This window comes from Setaria viridis, chromosome 3 (genome assembly GCF_005286985.2).
Source record: "Setaria viridis chromosome 3, Setaria_viridis_v4.0, whole genome shotgun sequence".
Taxonomy (NCBI): domain Eukaryota; kingdom Viridiplantae; phylum Streptophyta; class Magnoliopsida; order Poales; family Poaceae; genus Setaria; species Setaria viridis.
This window is the reverse complement of record NC_048265.2, coordinates 13,754,395-13,772,898: the sequence shown is the minus strand read 5'-3', so window position 1 is coordinate 13,772,898 and position 18,504 is coordinate 13,754,395. Positions and strand designations below refer to the sequence as shown.

The window sequence follows — 18,504 nt, the reverse complement described above, 5'->3', positions numbered from 1 at the left end:
ATGTTAGTAATTTTTTCATTCCTTAATAGCTTTGTTCATAAAAATATTTTGAAAAGCGTAAAACTCAAGTTTGTTATCTGCTACAAGCTTCTTTAGTATGTCATGGAAATGACTAAACCCGGTCAAACTGAATAGACGTATACTCTGATTTCAAATCTGGTTATTTGCACTAAATATACAATTCAGTAATATTAGGTTTTTTGGATGCTGATGATTGACCAATGTTCAATTTGTGCTTTGACCTGTTTTCCCACTTGGTCCCTAGTTTATGGTTATCAACTTAGGATTTTCCTTGCAAGATATCATGCAAACATAATCAAGCTTGCATTCATCTATTACTTGGAGAAACAGAAGCAAGACTAATTTTATTTTGTTCCCCACAAGCATTGGTTTTGTTGAATCCATATATTTGTTGTTTTCATAAGCAACTTTTGAAGTTTGCTATTACCATTTTCATGTGACTAGATGTGGTGGAACCGTCCGACATAAACTGGCTTAAGTGCGCCTAATCATTGACGGAACAACAATTCTTCAAAACGCACTTAAAACAATTTAAATCTGGTACTCAAGGGTTGGGCATTTGCTTCTGGTTGGCATGCCTCCGTGACTTCGCCTATCCTTGTGCTCGAGCACTAGGACCTGCTTCTAGGATCAAGCTTTTCTTCTTTGACCATTGGACCGATTATACTAATCACTTCAATGCTCGGGGGCTACTCCTATGGAGTGCATCTTGCGACGCCTTTCATGTCCTTCACTTTGACCTGCTGGATGCCTGGCATCTATGAACTCGGCACTTGACTTTGCTCTGCGCATATGACTTTGCTCTGCGCATATGGCTTTGCGTTCGCTCGGATTTTCTTCTTTTTTGAGCACTGCGCAACCTTTCCGTCACTATGACGCCATCGCAACTTCAACCAACCACATTCCAAGCTTCACTATGATGACCTTAGGTTTCTATTCGTCTACACATCGCTCGGGAGCTTGAGGGATATGGGTACCCTATGGGTCCCCACCGACTAGGGTATGGCCGGTCCAGATAATTGGACCCGCCCGATCAGGGCGTGCGGGCCGAGAATATGAAGATACTTGGAGTACACGCCAAGGAGGCCGAGGAATTCAAATCAACCCGGATATTGTGGGACACGTATTGTAGTCTGACTCAGATTACCTTCCATGTAATTACCAAGTAGGTTAGATTCAAACCGACTTGTAACCCTAGGTCGTCAGCTTATATAAGACGATCAGGGACACCCTGAGGGTAACGTAACACATCTCATATCAGCAATACAATCCACCAAAACACAAGACGTAGGGTATTACTCCCCGGAGGCCCGAACCTATCTAAACCTTTGTGTTCTTGTGATTACCTTCGAGTTCTTGGTCTCACAATCCTCCCAGCCAACAAATCTACCACTTCGGTGACCCCTTGGTCGACTGCCGCACTAGTAAATCCGATATGTGGAAATCCCATTCTAGATATCGAGGCTGCCCAGACAATTTATTTTCTATTAAAAGAATAAAGAAAAAAGTCCATTTTGTTACCGTCACGTATCCAGTTTATCCGATTAATCCCCTAACCAAATTTAGGCTTGATTTAGTCCCATCAACTATTTTAGTTTGTCCGATCTACCCCATAATGAAATTTGTCTTCTATTTTCTAAATAAAAAAAGTACAAGTTGAATTTTAAGTTTAAATTTTGTTAGGTGACTCATAACATGATGCCCTATATTAAAATTATATTAGAAAATTTTCCCTATTAATTTTCATGCAATTTTGTATCCATAGGATAAAATTTGTATCAAATATTTCTAACACATGAAAATAACCATAAAATTTCTTAATATATTTTCTACTATAAGCCATCATTTCTCTATCTACTCACAAAATTGAATTTAAAATTTAGGTTCTATGTAGAAAAATAAAAAATGAATCTCATTAGAGGGTATATTGGACCAATTGAAATAGTTTGGGGGAGTAAATTAAGCCTAAATTTTGTTTAGGGGTTAGACCGACAGGTAGATAAATTAAGGTAGTAAAATAGACTTTTTTCTTTATTTATTTGAAAATAAATACTTTCTCCATATTTTATTTTGATTTGCCCCTAGGGGTTGTACTCTTCTTCTCTACCAATAGAAATTTGGTAGAAACGGTCGTTGTCTTGTGCCTTGTCCAAAAAAAAATCAGAATGTTTTACAAGCTATGGAAGTCATTTTGAACCCCTCAAGTGAAACTTGAATGACAAATGTCCATTTACTGGGGCCATGGAGCATACATAGGAGACAAGATGGCCACTTTGGTGCGGCTCTGAGAAACTAAGGCGGAAGGTTCAGTGGGTTTCATGGGACACCATGATCTTGCCCAAGGGGTATGCCGGCTCTTCTGACCAAGAGGATGCAGCATCAGCTACTCCTGAGAGGATGCAGCATCAGAGGAGTGAAGGCGGCTCGCCATCACCTGGTGACGTTAGGCCGAAGCGGAGGCAGAAGAACAAAATGTGGATACCGACTAGGCTCCTGTGGAGGTTCAATGGTAATGTGCAAGCAGCCTTAAAGGCCTATGTTGAGGAAGAAGGTATTGTGCCAGTACCCTTAAGGGAGGCTGGGGTAGAATATTGGCTACACTATGATTCCAGCAGCAGCAGTCGCTGGTCAGGAGATGCACAGGAAGAAGCCCCATTTGATGGGGAGGAAACAAGCTTGCTTCTTAAGATGGACAAGAAGCCGGAATCAACTTGTTTAAGGGAACGTGGCAAGATTGCAAAGGATGAAGATAAAGATGGACAAACTGATAAAAAACCTTGTTCTGCAGTTGAAGATGAACAGCATTCTGGCAAGATTGATGTCCATGTCATTCAAGAGCACAAACAAGAACAAGGGAGTGCAAGTGGACAAGCGCAGGCTCTCCTCGACATGGATGATGAAACCGTTCGAAAAATGATTTGTTGTTTCATCAAACGTTTGAACTATCAATCTCCTGAGCGTTGTGATTATAGTGAGGGGGTGTTTGGCACACTAGGGCTAAAATTTAGCCCCTGTCACATCGGATGTTTGACACTAATTAGGAGTATTAAACATTGGTCAATTACAAAACTAATTGCACAACCCCTAGGCTAAATCGCGAGATGAATCTATTAAGCCTAATTAGTCTATGATTTGACAATGTGGTGCTACAGTAACCATTCGCTAATGATGGATTAATTAGGCTTAATAGATTCGTCTCGCGATTTAGCCTAGGAGTTCTGGTATTAGTTTTGTAATTAGCTCATATTTAGTCGTGCTAATTAGCATCCGAACATCCGATGTAACAGGGTTAAAGTTTAGCCCCTGTCTCCCAAATACTCCTGAATACAAGAAAGACCAGCTCATACGAGAATAGAATTGGATTTTTTTTTTGCATGGGACGTGATTTTGTCGACCCCTCACTATGAATCGGGCAGCGTCAGCAGCTCTAGCGGCCGCGGCCTCCAGCTGCCCAGCAGCGCCTGCTGCATGAGGGGGCCCGCGGGCTATGGCGGCGCCTGCTGCTAGAGGACGGGGATGGGAGGCAGCCGATGCTGCCAGACTGCCGGAGGGCTCGTCGAGCAGAGGCCAACGGGTAGGTGCGGTTGCTGTTGGAGAGGGCAGCCGCATGCTAGCTTCTGAGCGAGGCCACGGGCAGGTGCACGTCGAGCAGAGGCCAACGGCGCACAAGCGTAGCTTAGGGGGCGTTTGGTTCCCTTTGCTTAAAAATTATTTTTAAGCGAGTGTCACATCAATGTTTAGATACTAATTAGGAGTATTAAACGTAGGCTATTTACAAAACCCATTACATAAGTGGAGGCTAAACAACGAGACGAACCTATTAAGCCTAATCCATCATTAGCAAATGTTTACTGTAGCAACACATTGTCAAATCATGGACTAATTAGGCTTAATAGATTCGTATCACCGTTTAGCCTCCACTTATGTAATCGGTTTTGTAAATAGTCTACGTTTAATACTCCTAATTAGTATCTAAACATTCGATGTGACGGGTGCTTAAAAATAAGCAAAAGAACCAAACCAGACCTTAGCTTTTTTTCCAGCAGAGCTTCACTTCTTTTGTACAACGAGCAGCGGATGAGATGGGAAAAGATAAGGGGTGGGACCCACACCAAGGTCACTTTGGTCATTTTATCAGGCGCTCTCTCTTCCTAGGCTAGAGAAATATTTTTTTAATGACAAACGGTGTGCTCTGTGCACAAATACAAGATTTCATAAATTGGGAGAAATTGGGAGGTGCCAAATTGACATTTTGCCATAAATACGACACTGTAGCGTTTCGTTTGTATTTATGAATTATTGTCCAAATATTGACTAATTAGGCTCAAAAGATTCGTCTCGCAAAGTACAACAAACTGTGCAATTAGTTTTTGATTTCGTCTACATTTAGTACTCCATGCATGTACCGCAAGTTTGATGTGATGGGGAATCTTCTTTTTGCATAATGTCAAAGTTGGGAGTTTGGAGGGAAGTAAACAAGAGCTAAGAGCCTAAATCGACGAGTGAGGTGCTCCACGCAAAACAACACTTTCACAGTTTCCTGTAGACAAAAAACCCCAATAGAATATTATTCGATAGCAAATCTAACCAAGAGCCTACAAAATTGTGAAAAATAGATCACAGTTAATCTGGAAAATGAAAAAGGAGCACCGACAGAATACATTTGAAGGGAGGAAAATAAGATCCATATTTGTTCAAAGCAAAAAACTAATATCACAAAAATGAGCTAAAAGTGAATTGACATGCATATAAGACATTATAAGGAACTAGATCAAATATAATATTGTAACTCAGTATAAAACTTGCAATTCTTTTACATGGTAAGGGTATCATTTGGAGTACAACTTGCTTGATTCTCAAACTCAATTTCTTTACATTGTCGCAAATCTTACAACAATTATATCGAAATGCAGATACTTTGAACCTATATTAGATAAAATTTGAGTAAGATTTAGAGCCCGTTTGTTTAAGCTGCAGCTTTTGGAGCTTTTCTGAAAAGTTGTTGTTGGATTTTTTTCGAAAAGCCAAAAATAACGGTTAGAAGTTGTGTTTAGTTTTATGTGCTCAAAAGGCTATGAAAAGATCATAAAACTGAGCGTTTTCAGCATTCCATATAAACTCAATTTTTCTGGGTTTCTGACTTTTCGGAAGCTACACTACAAGTTTACTGTTTGTTTAACCTTCTGATTTTTCACACAGAGAAGTTGCTAGGAAGTTTAAATAAATAAGACCTTGCCATGGCACACTATGACTTCTTTGGTGCAGCTTCAACTAGCTCTAAAGTACTATAGTGCTGTAGTCGGAACCAGCGAAGCTAAAATTTTCATCTCCCTCGGTTCCCCCTCTCATCTGTTGAGTTGCTACCTCCATTTCTATTTTAGCTCATTGCTGCGGTAGTGAAGTACAGCTACAATTCATGTGTCCGGTGCACCTCCCTGAGAACTATCAACTATCCCTACCACCAAAACGATGGATAGTGGATGGAGATGGCTCCCGTTAAATCCTAAATCCCACTAATTGAGACACTTAAAATTTCTCTTAAGTTGATCACTTGACTATCCTACATTTCTTCTTCTTTTTCTTATTTTTAACTTAGGATATGGCTCTAGCTTAGAGATCCAAACAAAATGTGAAGTTTGCATGATGAAGTAGTTTAAACATAAACGTTAATAATCGATAATTACCACTAAAATTTGTTTACTCAAACGACTTATATGTCAACGAGGCTCTAGTTCAAGAATTTCTGAAGATATGGATGGTAATTGGTAAAAATCTTGGTGTTAGAGATGTGCCCATTCTCATCTGATCATATAAAAATCTTACAGACCTGTCTGGCACTATAGACTGCAAATCCATTTCACTAATGGACAGCCCGAGCTGATTAATTTTAAGCACGCTTCAGAGATAACAAACCCTGGTCGCTAGTAGTGACTGGCTCAGCCCTTTTGACTCCCGGTCTCCCACCACAGCTGCTCTGCTCCTCACACAACTCAAAGCACAACGGAGGGAAACCCAACGCCACACTCCCCTCGACTCTCTCGCCACTGCTCCCCAAACTGCCCTTCCTCCCGCTCCACACCAGCACAAGCTCGCGGGAAAAATGGCTGCCTAGCTAGCTCTGCAGGAAGCGTGAAGCGGGACAAGGGAGGCAATGGGTTGCTGCGTCAGCAAGAAGTGCGACGAGTCGCCGGGCGCCGTGGGGGAGGCTGCGCGGCGGCGGTCGGAGGCGCGCGACCCGCCGCCGCCGCCGGAGGAGGAGGAGACGGTCAAGGAGGTGCTCTCGGAGACCCCGAAGGCCAAGCCGAGGCCCAGGCCGAGGCGCGTGGCCGCGTCCGCGGGGCAAGAAGCCGGAGAGGCTGTGGCCAAGGCGAAGGGTGGCGGTGCCAGGGTGAAGGATGGTGGGGGTGGCAGGGCGCGTCGGGCGGCGGGGCCGGCGCGTTCCGGGCCTTCCTGCGACTCCAAGTCGGAGGTGGCGTCCGAGTCCTCGGCCGCGACCACCGCCGTGGGGCCCGAGCGGTCGCCAGCGAAGGCGGTGGCCAGGAGGCGGGCGGCAGCCGCTCCAGGCGAGCCAGCCCGCGGCGCCAGGCGGGACCGGGGCGATGCATCCCCTGCCCCAGGTGCCGGTCGCGCTGGTGGTGGCAGCGGGCGCGCGTCGCCCTCGCCGCCTACCCCGCCGCGGCGGCGCGACACCACAGGCGAGCGGCCGGGCCGGAGGTCACCGTCGCCCGCAGCGAAGCGGACGCAGGAGCAGCGCCGCGCGGGCGCGGGCGCCGCCACGCAACGTAAGCCGCCCGTTCCCGCGAGGCCGTGCAGCCGCGCGTCGCCGCGGCGTGGGCAGGAGGCGCCGGCGGCTCCCCAGCTCTCGCCGCCGGCGCAGCCAGTCGTCCCCCCATCTCCGCAGCCGCAGCCGCTGCTAGAGGAGAATGGCGCCGCCACCGCCGCCGTGGCCGGCGACGGCGAGGGGAATGAGTCCCTGGACAACCCGTTGGTGGCCATGGAATGCTTCATCTTCCTGTAGCGCAAATCCTCCCCTTTCCCCGTCTCAGGTGTCAGTTAATTACTCCACAGTTAGTTAGTAGGAGTAACTAGAGAGCAGCCACGTAATTTGGTGAGTAATCTCGTCTGGCGACGTTCCCCTGGGTTGGCTTTTTTATCCCCGGGAGAAAAAATTACTCCCAGGTTAGTTCAGTAGCGCCGTCTGAAACAGATCAGAAAGGCTCTGACGTGCTCTTTGTAGTGTCATGGTGTTCCAGTGCCCTTGATGTTTAATCTGTAGAGCATCTTTCTGATCAGTGGCCTGTCCAGTTGTAATGTTCGGTTTCTTTTGCAACATGGAGTCATTCAGAGCTGGAAAGGTACTCCATTCGTGTTGCTTTACCATTCTCATTCTCACGAGCCAGTGGCCACCACGTCGTTTGCTCAATTTGCAGTGCGGTTCAGAAGTTATGTTTGCTGTGTATCAGTGTATTGATCTTTTTCTTTCAGATAATTCCGCATTCTTTCTTTCTTTCTTTCTTTCTTTCTTTCTTTCTTTCTTTGTGTGAGCCAGCCAGCCAGTCAGGTGCCCAGAGGTTTCATGAATCAGGACGTAGATGTGGTATGGTCCATCACGATTTTCGTCCATGTCAATTCAATGACTCCTTCGAGCGCACGGGCCAGTTCAATAAGGGCACTGCTGCAACCTGCAAGCAGCGGCAGCTACTCTACGCCGATATATATAGCCAACATAAAGCCTCTCTTGCATTGCCCTGTGCAACCGAATTGCCGATCCAATGCGACGGGATCCCCCGTGCCCGCATATCCAATGGCGTGCCTCAGCTTTGCGAAGTTTGCAGACGAGCCGAGCCCCTGCCCCGTTCCTTCAATGCTGCAGCAGGGGCCATGCGTCAAGAGCACATCGCGACGGGCAAGAGTACGCGAGTGCACCGCGAGCTATCGCAACTGTAGTAAAACTGTAAAAGTGCTCTGCCAGTCTACGACTCTACGCGGTCTACCTACACTGCAACTTACTACTGAATTCAAGAATGTTGACATTTTGTGATGTCAAAGTGTCGCTTGATTTTTCGTTTGGAACCTTTGAGCTCGATGTCAGTCTAGATCACAATTCACACGTAACGTAAGCGTCATGCAAAGCTCGGCCCAGTGCCCATGCTCGGGATGTGGTTCGTTCGTTCGCGCGTTCCTGAGACGGCATGGCACCGAGCCACCGACACACACCAGACGGGGTCGCGCGAGTAGACCCATCGGCAGCAGCGACGGCACACGCGCACCCCGCGGCGCGGGTCAGGGATACATCATACATGCACCGATCACACGGGCTCCGCGCGCGGCCGCGCGCACGCGTCGACGGCTCGGCGTGCACGCGCGGCCGCCTGTCCGCCTCTCGTGTGCTCTCCCGGGCTCCCGGCCTCTCTCGTTTTCCTGCTCCGATCGCGCCCGAGGCGCGTCGCCGTTGTGGCCGTTGCCCTCCCGGCCTGTCCGCCGCCCGTGCCTCCGTCGTCGTAGACTTCAACCAACCGTGCAGATGGTAGCCCGGCAGCAGCGCTACCCTGCGACTTGGCGCCGTGCTAGTTGGCCCCCCTGCGCTGCAACTAACGAGAGGTCTCGCTCGGTCGCTTTCCACCGCGCGTACGGCGGGGGAGATCCCGCCGTCCGTCCGGCCGGATCTTTTTATCAGAAGTCAGGACCGACCGAAACGGTTGGATGCGGCCGGCGTGCGCGCAGCGAGCGGGGCGGGGCCGCGGCCGCGCTTTTGCCCGCCACTCGCTCGCCCCAGCCTTTGACGGGTGCAGGCGCGGCAGCTGCGGCGAGCGCCCCGGTTCCAGCAGGCAACAGCAGTGTGGCAGTTTCTCGATCCAGACGACGCGAGGAAAAGGTCACTCGCGTGCCGACACGCGCGCAGGGGCACCGAGCTCGTCAGGCACGGCCTTTTGCTCATTGCGTACGGCGTACCAGCTTTTCCAGTGCAGCAGGTCACCCTTTTCGATCCTGGGATACCGCGACTCCACTGCATGTGGTGCGATGGTGATGCCAGTGACTGCTGCTGCACTGGCAGTGCACTGCACGCAGCAAAAATACGAATGTTGTTGCACGGCCCCAGCCCAAACCAGGTCCGCATTTCATGCGGGCCAGGCCCGTTAACAACCGCGGAATTCAATCAAATGCGCTTCCCAGAACCACAGCAATACAAACGTGGGCAGTTCCAGTCTGTGGTCAGGACGATGGCAGAACTCAATGCCTCGGTCGAATTTATTCTGAGGCACAACTTTGCGAGGAATTTATTCAAGTCGACATAGGTTTCCTTCAAAGCACACGCAAAAAAATTTTGATCACTCAACCCAACAAACATAACGACTCCAAACCGAGCCTTCGTTTTCTATTGTCAACGGGGTTGACAACCTCTTTATCTCGTTTATCTGGAGAGCCTTTCGTCGCACACCGTGAATGTCGGAGACAAAATTGTGCTGCGAGCCCGGGATTTTATCCGACAAAAGCGATCCTTTTATGCGGCTGATGGTGACTCTACCCACTTGTCCACCACCTCTTTCAATTTGTTGAATCCCTGGAATGCGAGAGATGGGTAAGATAACCGACTAGAAGACACTGCAGAGAGCAATAATGGACAAGACCAAGACAGCAAGAGCCAAAAGATGATATGCAAATGAGGATTGCAACATGCCAACATGTATGCAGTCAGCTTCAGTAGGGGGAAAGTCACTGGTATAAAGAACGCAACAAAGCAGTCAGCTTCACTAGTTTACTGAAAAAGCTTGCCACAATCTAAGGCCCTGTTTGGGAAGGGGGTTTAACACCCCACTTTTAACACTTTTTAACACTTTCCTATCCAAACACTTATGTTAAAAGTGAGGTGTTAAAGTTTAACACCTCATTTTTCATAAACACATGGAGGGGGTGTTAAAACTTGCTAAAGATGTTAAAAGTGGTCCCCCTCTCCACTTTTTCCCAGGTTACCCCTTCTCTCTCCTCCCTCTCTCTCGGCCGGCCATAAATGAGAGGGTAATGGAGTCATTTCCCACCAAAAGTGTTAAAGTTTAACACATCATCCAAACACCCCAATGTGTTAAACTTTAGCACTCTATTTGAGAGTGTTAAAACTTTAACACTTGTTAAATTTTAACACAGGGTATCCAAACAGGCCCTAAGTGTCTAACGGACACAATGTCCATTGACCGAAAGACTTGCCATCCAAGGATGCAATCCCGCATTTGTGAAAATTTCAACTGAAACTCACCCTCCACCCCAGCAAAATCAATTAACATAATCGAAGACAGATGTGCTACTAATCCAAAATGATGGCAGACATGGGCTAATCATTACATGCTGCTTATCTACTTTTTTTGGTTGAAAACACAGGATTTGTTGACGGCATAACTTATCATGTGGTTGATGATACACAGCTTGGTATATAACCATATATTACTATCAATTCATATCGAGGTGCAGTAGTGCTGTAAACTTTCAATTAGTATTCACAATTCCACATTCATGTAGCCCTTCTCGGCTTCTCCTGATTAATAAGCTTCTCCTGATTAATAAGCGATGATTAAAAGTGCAGTCTCAATACATTTACAAATGGTGATGATAAAAAAAATCTAGTTGGTTTTCCACTTATTGACTGGTACTAGTGGTAAGGGAGTTTGAGCATCGCATAGGGAATACTACTCTGAAAGCTTGAACTGGTGGTCCTGAGTCAAACCCAACGGGCCGCAGCTGCGGCGGACAAATCGCCCGCCGCACTTTTGGCGTCGATTTGTGCAGCAAACTGCGGGTGACGTGCCTAGTGTTTTGCAGCGAGCCTAACCTTGGTCAGAAGCCAAACAGCTGCCTAAATAACTGCAGCACGCCACACCTCAGCGCGGCAAGTTGCGGCTACCATCCAAACACAGCCCAAATTACTAACAGGAACAGTATATGCAGAAAGAGTAGTATCCACTTACTGTTCGGTTTGTGAAGCTTCCAAAAGATTCACCTTCCAGGCGCGTGCTGTTCCAGTAGGAAAATAGAGGTTCCAAAACCTTCTCAATGTCATCAAGCTTCACTTTGTTCATGAATGATTCTGCTAGGGTACTCTGGTTTGGTGTTCCACCCAGCCAGATCTATGGTCACAGTAGAGTACAATAAATACAAGAGGAACACAAAACTAAAGTAGAGTACAACAAATACAAAAGAATGTAATCAAAATGATGTCTAAAATATGCCACTATTCTTACTACCTGGTAACTTTTCGGGCCATCACCAACAAAACCAAGCTCTGCCATATATGGTCTAGCACATCCATTAGGGCAGCCAGTTATCCTCACAACCACAGACTCCGAATCCTTGATACCAACCTATTAAGCAGATGGAGTAATATCAAATGACTAGTCTCGAATACATACTGTGCATCTACTAATGTAATTTTTAACAACATAACAGATAAATACCTTATCGAAAACTGCTCTAATTCTTTTAAGAATAGGTAGGATCCCACGTTCAGCTTCTGTTTGTGCCAAAGGGCACAGTGGCAAGGCAGGGCATGCCATGGCAGTTAAATTCAGGGGGTCCACATCCTTTGGTTCCTATATACATGAACACACCAACTTCAGTTATATTCCACCAGCATACCACAATGTTGCAGAAATTAAACGTATACAGAAAGTAATACTGCATCCTCATATTTTTTTTCTTGGGATTTTCAGAGTGAGAAAAGCCTCCGTATGTATTAAGTAGTTATAAGAAGAACAATGGTTTCAATCAGGGTGGCAGAAAAAGCAAGGAGAACTGAAAGAATTTTGTGTAAACCAAAGAAATAAAGAAGATGTATTTGGACATCTCAAACCAGTTATATCAAATAGAGAAAGTAAATCTCACCAGCAGGCCAGCTTGTGCAAGAGCTGTAGTGATGGGTTCTCTCCATGCCTGATCGATCCCACATAAAATAAGATTTTGGTTTGGGGTAATACTAACATCCAAATTATACTTCTCAATTATCTCCCGTAGAGTTTTCTTTGCTTGCCCACCAACACGACCATTATCAACATGCACTCCATAGAATAATTTCCCATCACCCTATAACAGACAAAAACAGAGATAACTTAGATATAGCTAATGTAAGTCCAATAATATTGTGATTGATCAAGCATGTAAGTGAATTAACAAACTTATCATATTTGATTCTTATGAAGCACAGCGTAAAGGCAAATAATATAAGTGTGTCATGTCAAACTAGAAGAATTAAGTGAGTAAAATAACCTTTGACATTGATCATTCCTACAAGGTAACATCAGTTTTTTTTCTCTTTTCTTCTTTTTTGGGGTTGCAGCTAGTGTAACAGTGTATTGCCCAAGACAACGAAAGAATAATACCTGTTCTTGCCAGCCAAGGTAGCTGTTAAACTGCCACTCAGGCAATGGCCGGAAACTTTCAAACTTCTTCCCGTAATATTTTTCAACTTCAGCCCGGAACTTGTCAATTCCCCAATGGTCAATCAAATACTTCATCCTACTATACTTGCGGTCATCCCTTCTTCCATTTTCCCTCTGTGTGACGACGATGGCCTTTATAGCATATAATATATCTTCTTTTGGAACATAACCCAATGGATCAGCCAGCCGAGGGAATGTAGTTTCCACTCGGTGTGTCCTTCCCATGCCACCACCAACCTGGAAGATAGGGTAAGAGAGACATTATAAAATAAATTAACATGTAAGAAAAATGTTATCAAAGGCAGAAATGGGTTGCAGAATGTTTTTGTAGGCCTTACATAGATGTTAAAGCCAACAGGCTCTCCTGCATCATCTGAAACAACAACAACACCAATGTCATTGGTCAGAATATCAACAGAGTTATCACCAGCCACAGTAACTGCAATCTTGAACTTCCTCGGCAGATACTGGGTGCCGTAGATTGGTTCCGGAGAGTCAGGGAAATTTGTTCCATGTGAGTTGTCATTGCGGGCTTTTGTGACCTCAGGAGGCTCTTCAGCTGACATTATCTTCTCTCCATCCACCCACAGGTCATAATAAGCTCCAGATTGTGGTGTAAGGAGTGCTGCAATGTTCTCTGCTGTTTGTTGAGCAAAAAGGATATCTTTCCTGACATAAGGCGCTGCAGGTGCAAGCACATTCCTATTCAGATCTCCACAAGCACCCAATGTTGAGCCCATATTCTTTATGACAGTGCTGAGAACAGTCTTCAGGTTCTTCTTAAGAACACCATGCAGCTGGAATGTCTGCCTGGTGGTCAAACGGAGTGTCCCAATGCCAAACTCATCAGCAAGTGTATCCATAGCCAAGTAAAGCTGGTTCGGAACTTTCCCACAAGGATTCTTTGTCCGGAGCATGAAAGAGTAATTCTTCTGCCCGCGGACATCTCGATCAGTCTGTTGGTAGCTTCCATGAAACTTGATCAACTGGACAGCACTATCATTGATATTTGGGGCCTCTGAGACCAACTCCTCGTTCAAGGGGTACCGGAGGAAATTGCTCTTTTCCTTGATGATCTCAACCTTGCTTCGCTTCACTTCAGCTGCATCCTTCTTCAGAGGCTGCAGGCACGAGTGACAGACTCACGAGTTCAGAACTTCAGGTAACAACAAGTGTTGCTCTATCATAGAATTTTTTGTACTAAGTGAAATATAAAAAAATATGTACTAGTGCATCAGTTTGTAACAAACATTGCAAGGAATAAAATACTACTAATACAAGAGATCTTGTTTGGGGCAAACAAGTTAACCAACGTTTCGAAATGGAACATCTCACACTTATCGCAGAGCTTATCTGACAGCGTTCCCACAAGCTACCCTCACACAAAATGACAATAATTCTGGAAATAACAACTACAGTAATTTAATAGAATCTCTCACTTCCTTGCTAGTACTTGGATTCCTGAGAATCATAATAACAATCCAACAGGCGATCCAACACTACCACCACTGAACAAATTTACTAACACCATTAAATAATCCTTAAATCATACTCAAATTTTAACTGCAAAGTTGGAAAGCTGCCAATGAACTACCTAGGAATTCCCATCAGCAACAAGCACCTGGGGGCGCGGATTTTTGAAGGGGTCGTTGGGAAAATGAGAAACAAGCTACAGCCATGGAAAGGGAGAAATATGTCTTCAGGTGGGAGACTGATCCTGACTAACTCGTCTCTGAGCAGTATCCCTAGGTACCTCATGGGGATGTTTATGTTAGGCGAAAGCACTCAGCAGCAAATGGATTCAATAAGATCAACATTCTTTTGGAGAGGGGCAAGTGACAAATTCAAGTATCATATGATGGAGTGGGAAAATCTGTGTTTACCCAAAGATTATGGGGGACTCGGAATCATAAACACCAGGACCATGAATGAGGCGCTGCTGACAAAATGGATATGGAGATTATACACGTGTGATGATAATGACCCTTGCTGCAGGCTGCTAAGAGAGAAATATTTGGCAAATGCTTCGGTGGCCAAAAAGTAATGGGTTGAGAGGTTCCCAATTCTGGAAAGGTATACACAAAGTCAAACATAAATTCAAATGGGGGGCAGTTTTCAAAAATAACAGCGGGGGTGACACTCTGTTTTGGGAAGACACATGGGCAGCTGATGTACCACTAAAACTCCTATACCCCAACCTATACAACTACTGTAATGACAAACAAGCTCTAGTGGAAGATTGCTACATGGATGGGGTCTGGCAGTGGAGTTTCAACAGAACATTTGGACAGTTGGAGGTGCAAGAATGGGAGGATCTGCAGAGAAGGCTGGAAGAAGTTCAATTGAATACGGAACGACACCATGTGAAATGGGTGTTAGAAAAATCGAGCAAACACTCGACTAGATCGATGTACAGGTACATAACATTCAGAGGTGTAGCAAATAGAAGAATGCAGAGACTATGGGAGAACAAGATGCCACTAAAACTTAAAATCTTTATGTGGTTAGCTTTCCAAAACCGGCTGCCAGCAGGCTGTGCGCTAAAGAGGAGAAGATGGAAAGGGGATTATAGATGTAGGTTATGTGGATGCCCAGAGACGGTTGACCACATTATTTTTAACTGTGTGATGGCTCGATTCACATGGGCATGCTTCAAAGAAGCATTAGGGTGGGATAGAATACCAACAAGCATGCAAGATTTGCTAGAGAATTGGCTGCCATTGGGGTGTGCCAGATACAACCTTAAGCTCTTTCTCTTTGCAACTGTATGCTGGGGTCTATGGACTACTAGGAACAAAATGGCAATGGAGGGGGTGCTGTTTAAGAAACCTGCTGAAATAATTTTCAAAATTCTTTCTTTCATACAGAGATGGCGTATACGGTTGAAGGCTGCTGACAAAGGACGTGTGGAGGAAATGGAGACCCAAGTCAAGACGTGGATGCTGCAGTTCGTGAACCAATCAAGAGAATGGGGCGTTCTGGAAGACTTCATGTGAAGATGTGCTACTTCGTGGAGGACAGTTTTTATTTTGTCTGTTTCAATTTCTGGTGTCTTGTAATGGTGCTTGTAAGCAAACACTGGAGTCCCCAGTGCTAAAACTTTGTCCTCTTATATGCTTTCTATAAAAGCAGGGTGAAGCCTTTATCGAAAAAAAATCATACTCAAGTTAAACCCACAAAAAATTCACCCAAAACCGCAGATTCGAGTCACATTTCGTCGTTTCATTTTGAATAAAACACCTCCCCAAAACCCTCAAAAAAAAACATGATCCTTTAAAAATGATGCTGTTCCAAACGTCCCAGCGCGAGGAATCTCAGGTAAAAGCACGAATCTAGAAACATACACACAGACACTCACCGCGGAGACAGCGCGTATGCTGCCCGAGGACGCGCCCCCGCCGGCCGGGGCCGCGGCGGGTGGCGCCACCCGGAGCGGCCTCCCGAGCATCCGCGACCTGGGGAGCTGCGCCGCGGCGCCCCGGAACCCGTGGAACTCGGCGCCCCCGACCGCCGCCGACATCGCCGGAGACGGAGGAAGGAGAAAAGCGATCGGGCGGAGGTGCGGCGGCGGGCGGAGTGGCGAGCGAGCGTGGGATATGAGGGGTCGTGCCGGAAGGGACGACGGGTACGGGGCTTTATTGGGGAAAATGGGGACGAGAGACCTGGCCCCACCGGGGTAAGTGAGTGGAGATTGTCCTCCTGGACGTGGTCTATGGAAAGACTTTGTTGTTGTTGTAAGTGGACCCACATGTCAGTTGAAACGAAATGGTCGCGGTGGATGCGCGCGGTGCGGGCGTGCGAGGGTGGTGGATTCCAGTGGGGAAGACGGGAACGGCAGTGGTGAAGCATCCCCCGTGGTCCACACCTGACGCCTGTGCCGACCACGCGTCGTATGCAATAGATTGACAAGTGGGCCTGGGCACTCTAGCCCCACATGTCAGTGACACGTTGGGAGCCCGCCAGTTGTCTCGTAGCGTTTGGGATTTCGACGAATTTTTTATGTGCGCGCATCCACTGCGAGGCGGCCAAGATGCGGCTTGCAGGCGTGACCGGGGATGGCTCTGGATTTGGCCCGGGATTTGTGTGGGTTCATTGAACGTGGACGTCTTTTTCGTTGCCAAAAGCTGGATTCCCCTCCTCACTTGACTTCCCCTATCCCTGTCCGCGCGCAGCCGCCGCAGCCGCACCGCTCGCATGAACGGAGGCGGGGTGAGGTCAGAAATGAGATCAGAGGCAAATCTCTCATTGGTGGCCCGTGGACCTGGATCTCGTGTGGCAGCTTGCCTTCTGTTTCCGGTGTGATGCCGCGGTGCAGTGACAGCGCTGACAGTGAGAGGCCGCCTCCTGGCCTTGTTGCTTTGTTGATTCCCCCTGCTTGTTCGGTCCCTTGGACTTGGATAAAGCCGCGGCATCGAATAACTTGCAGCTCGTTTTGAGAAAACTTTGGTGTGGCGGCTTATTGGCAGAATATCACAGTCGGTCGCGGCTGAATGCGTACGTACGTGCATACATGCGCCGTGCCGATTCTCTGTGGCACGAAGCTCCATGTCCGCAACTTGTTGCTTTCTTTCTTTTTTTTGAAGGAAACTTGTTGTTTTCTTTTCCATTTGATGGGATGCCCAGGGCTGTCGAGGTTTCTGCGGTCGACGTCACCCTCGTTTTCGCTTTCGGAGAGTGCACGTCAAAATCTTCTTGGCAAAAAGTGAAGAGTATGGATAAGCACTGTTTGTTGGATTGTTCTTGGAGAAAGAGCATCTGCTCTGAGCAAACGCTTCTTGCACAGCTACAAATTAAAACTATCTAAAAAAGCTACAAATTAAAACCAGGGTCAAACTGAAATCTGACAGCTTAGTAAAATTGTTGTCACGATCAGAGGCATAAAATTGCCACAAGGGGCACCTTGGAGTAGCCCATGGCCCGCGTCAGTTAAACTGCGGACCGAAATCCGGAACAAAAAAAGCCCCCTGCGCATCCGGAAACTCATTGGGCCGCTGAGGCGCCGGCTGATTGATCCATACAGTATGGCCCCCGTCCTCCCCCCCCCCCCCCCCCCCCCCCCCCCCCACCCGGCGCATCCGGGAACTCATTGGGCCGCTGGCAGCCCATGATACTCAAAAAACAAAGGAAAAGAAAAGGAAAAGCTAATCCAGTTCTCATGGGCATGTTTCTACCTCATTTTTTAAAAAAACCTGAATGAATAAAATAAAGGTGTTTTAAATAAACAAAAAACGTAATAGTGCTGAATGCTGCCAGCGCAATCAACATCCAAACATGAAAATTCAGCTCAAATTTACCGGCAAGAGTCTATGGCTGTGCAGCACGTCAACTATCGGAGGTCCGTGGTCGCATCTGATCGATCTCACCGCGCAGCCAGATCCATCAGCTAATGGAAAACCGTACATTGACAGCCGGAACAGCGCGCAGAGTCCTACACGCTGTCAAGTGTCAGCACGGCTCAGCAGGATGCAGGCTGTCAACCCCTCGCGCGGCCAAACACAGGCCTTGTTCGGTGAGGTTGGCGTACGATACCGTAGCACACTGTAGTATTTCGTTTGTATTTGTGAATTATTGTTCAAATATTAACTAATTAGGCTCAAAAGATTCATCTCGCAAGTACAACCAAACTGTGCAATTAGTTTTTAATTTCGTTAACATTTAGTACTCCATACATGTACCACAAGTTTGATGTAATGGGAAATCTTCTTTTTGCATAATGCCAAAGTTTGAATTCTGAGGGACTAACCAGGACCACAGATCGAACGCCACCAACAGCACAGGACGAATGGCCAGCCGAGCCAAGGCTCCTCCCAACCGCCCCCGTATTTTAAGCCAGCAGCAGCTAGCCAATCAAGCGCCAGCGAGCGCGTCACGCACTCACGCAACAACAGCGAGGCAGCCAACCAAACCGGCCATGAATTCCGAAAGAAAGGCCGCCGCCAGCGAATCACCGGGGAAATGCCAGGCGGGTTCCAGCCGGAACCCTTCGTTTCCAAGGCTCGCCTCCGCCTACCAACCTTGCCCTGCCTTGCCGTATATAACAACCCAAAGTGATCTCTTC

The 18,504-nt window shown here is 46.8% G+C and overlaps 2 protein-coding genes across 2 annotated transcripts; one reads left to right on the top strand and one right to left on the bottom strand.

The window, feature by feature from the left end:
• Window positions 1–5,936: 5,936 nt before the first annotated feature.
• LOC140222359 (uncharacterized) lies at window positions 5,937–7,313 on the top strand. Its single transcript, XM_072292713.1, has one exon. The coding sequence runs from the start codon at window positions 6,173–6,175 to the stop codon at window positions 7,037–7,039; it is 867 nt and encodes a 288-aa protein (XP_072148814.1). The 5' UTR covers window positions 5,937–6,172; the 3' UTR covers window positions 7,040–7,313.
• A 1,930-nt stretch (window positions 7,314–9,243) lies between these two features.
• LOC117848696 (sulfite reductase [ferredoxin], chloroplastic) lies at window positions 9,244–16,042 on the bottom strand. The gene is made up of 8 exons (XM_034730208.2): window positions 15,805–16,042; window positions 12,785–13,567; window positions 12,387–12,683; window positions 11,893–12,090; window positions 11,466–11,600; window positions 11,256–11,372; window positions 10,980–11,138; window positions 9,244–9,583 (listed from the first exon to the last, which is right to left on the bottom strand). The coding sequence occupies exons 1-8, from the start codon at window positions 15,964–15,966 to the stop codon at window positions 9,524–9,526; spliced, it is 1,911 nt and encodes a 636-aa protein (XP_034586099.1). The 5' UTR covers window positions 15,967–16,042; the 3' UTR covers window positions 9,244–9,523.
• Window positions 16,043–18,504: the final 2,462 nt, after the last annotated feature.

Excerpts from the sequence above, each read along its gene's own strand:
- LOC140222359 (XM_072292713.1), top strand. The coding sequence starts at position 6,173 with ATGGGTTGCTGCGTCAGCAAGAAGTGCGACGAGTCGCCGGGCGCCGTG.
- LOC117848696 (XM_034730208.2), bottom strand. The coding sequence starts at position 15,966 with ATGTCGGCGGCGGTCGGGGGCGCCGAGTTCCACGGGTTCCGGGGCGCC. Across the intron at positions 12,091-12,386 it reads ACCTTGGCTGGCAAGAACAG|GGTGATGGGAAATTATTCTA; the intron begins GTATTATTCTTT and ends TGTCTGTTATAG. Across the intron at positions 9,584-10,979 it reads GAAGCTTCACAAACCGAACA|GGATTCAACAAATTGAAAGA; the intron begins GTAAGTGGATAC and ends CTCGCATTCCAG.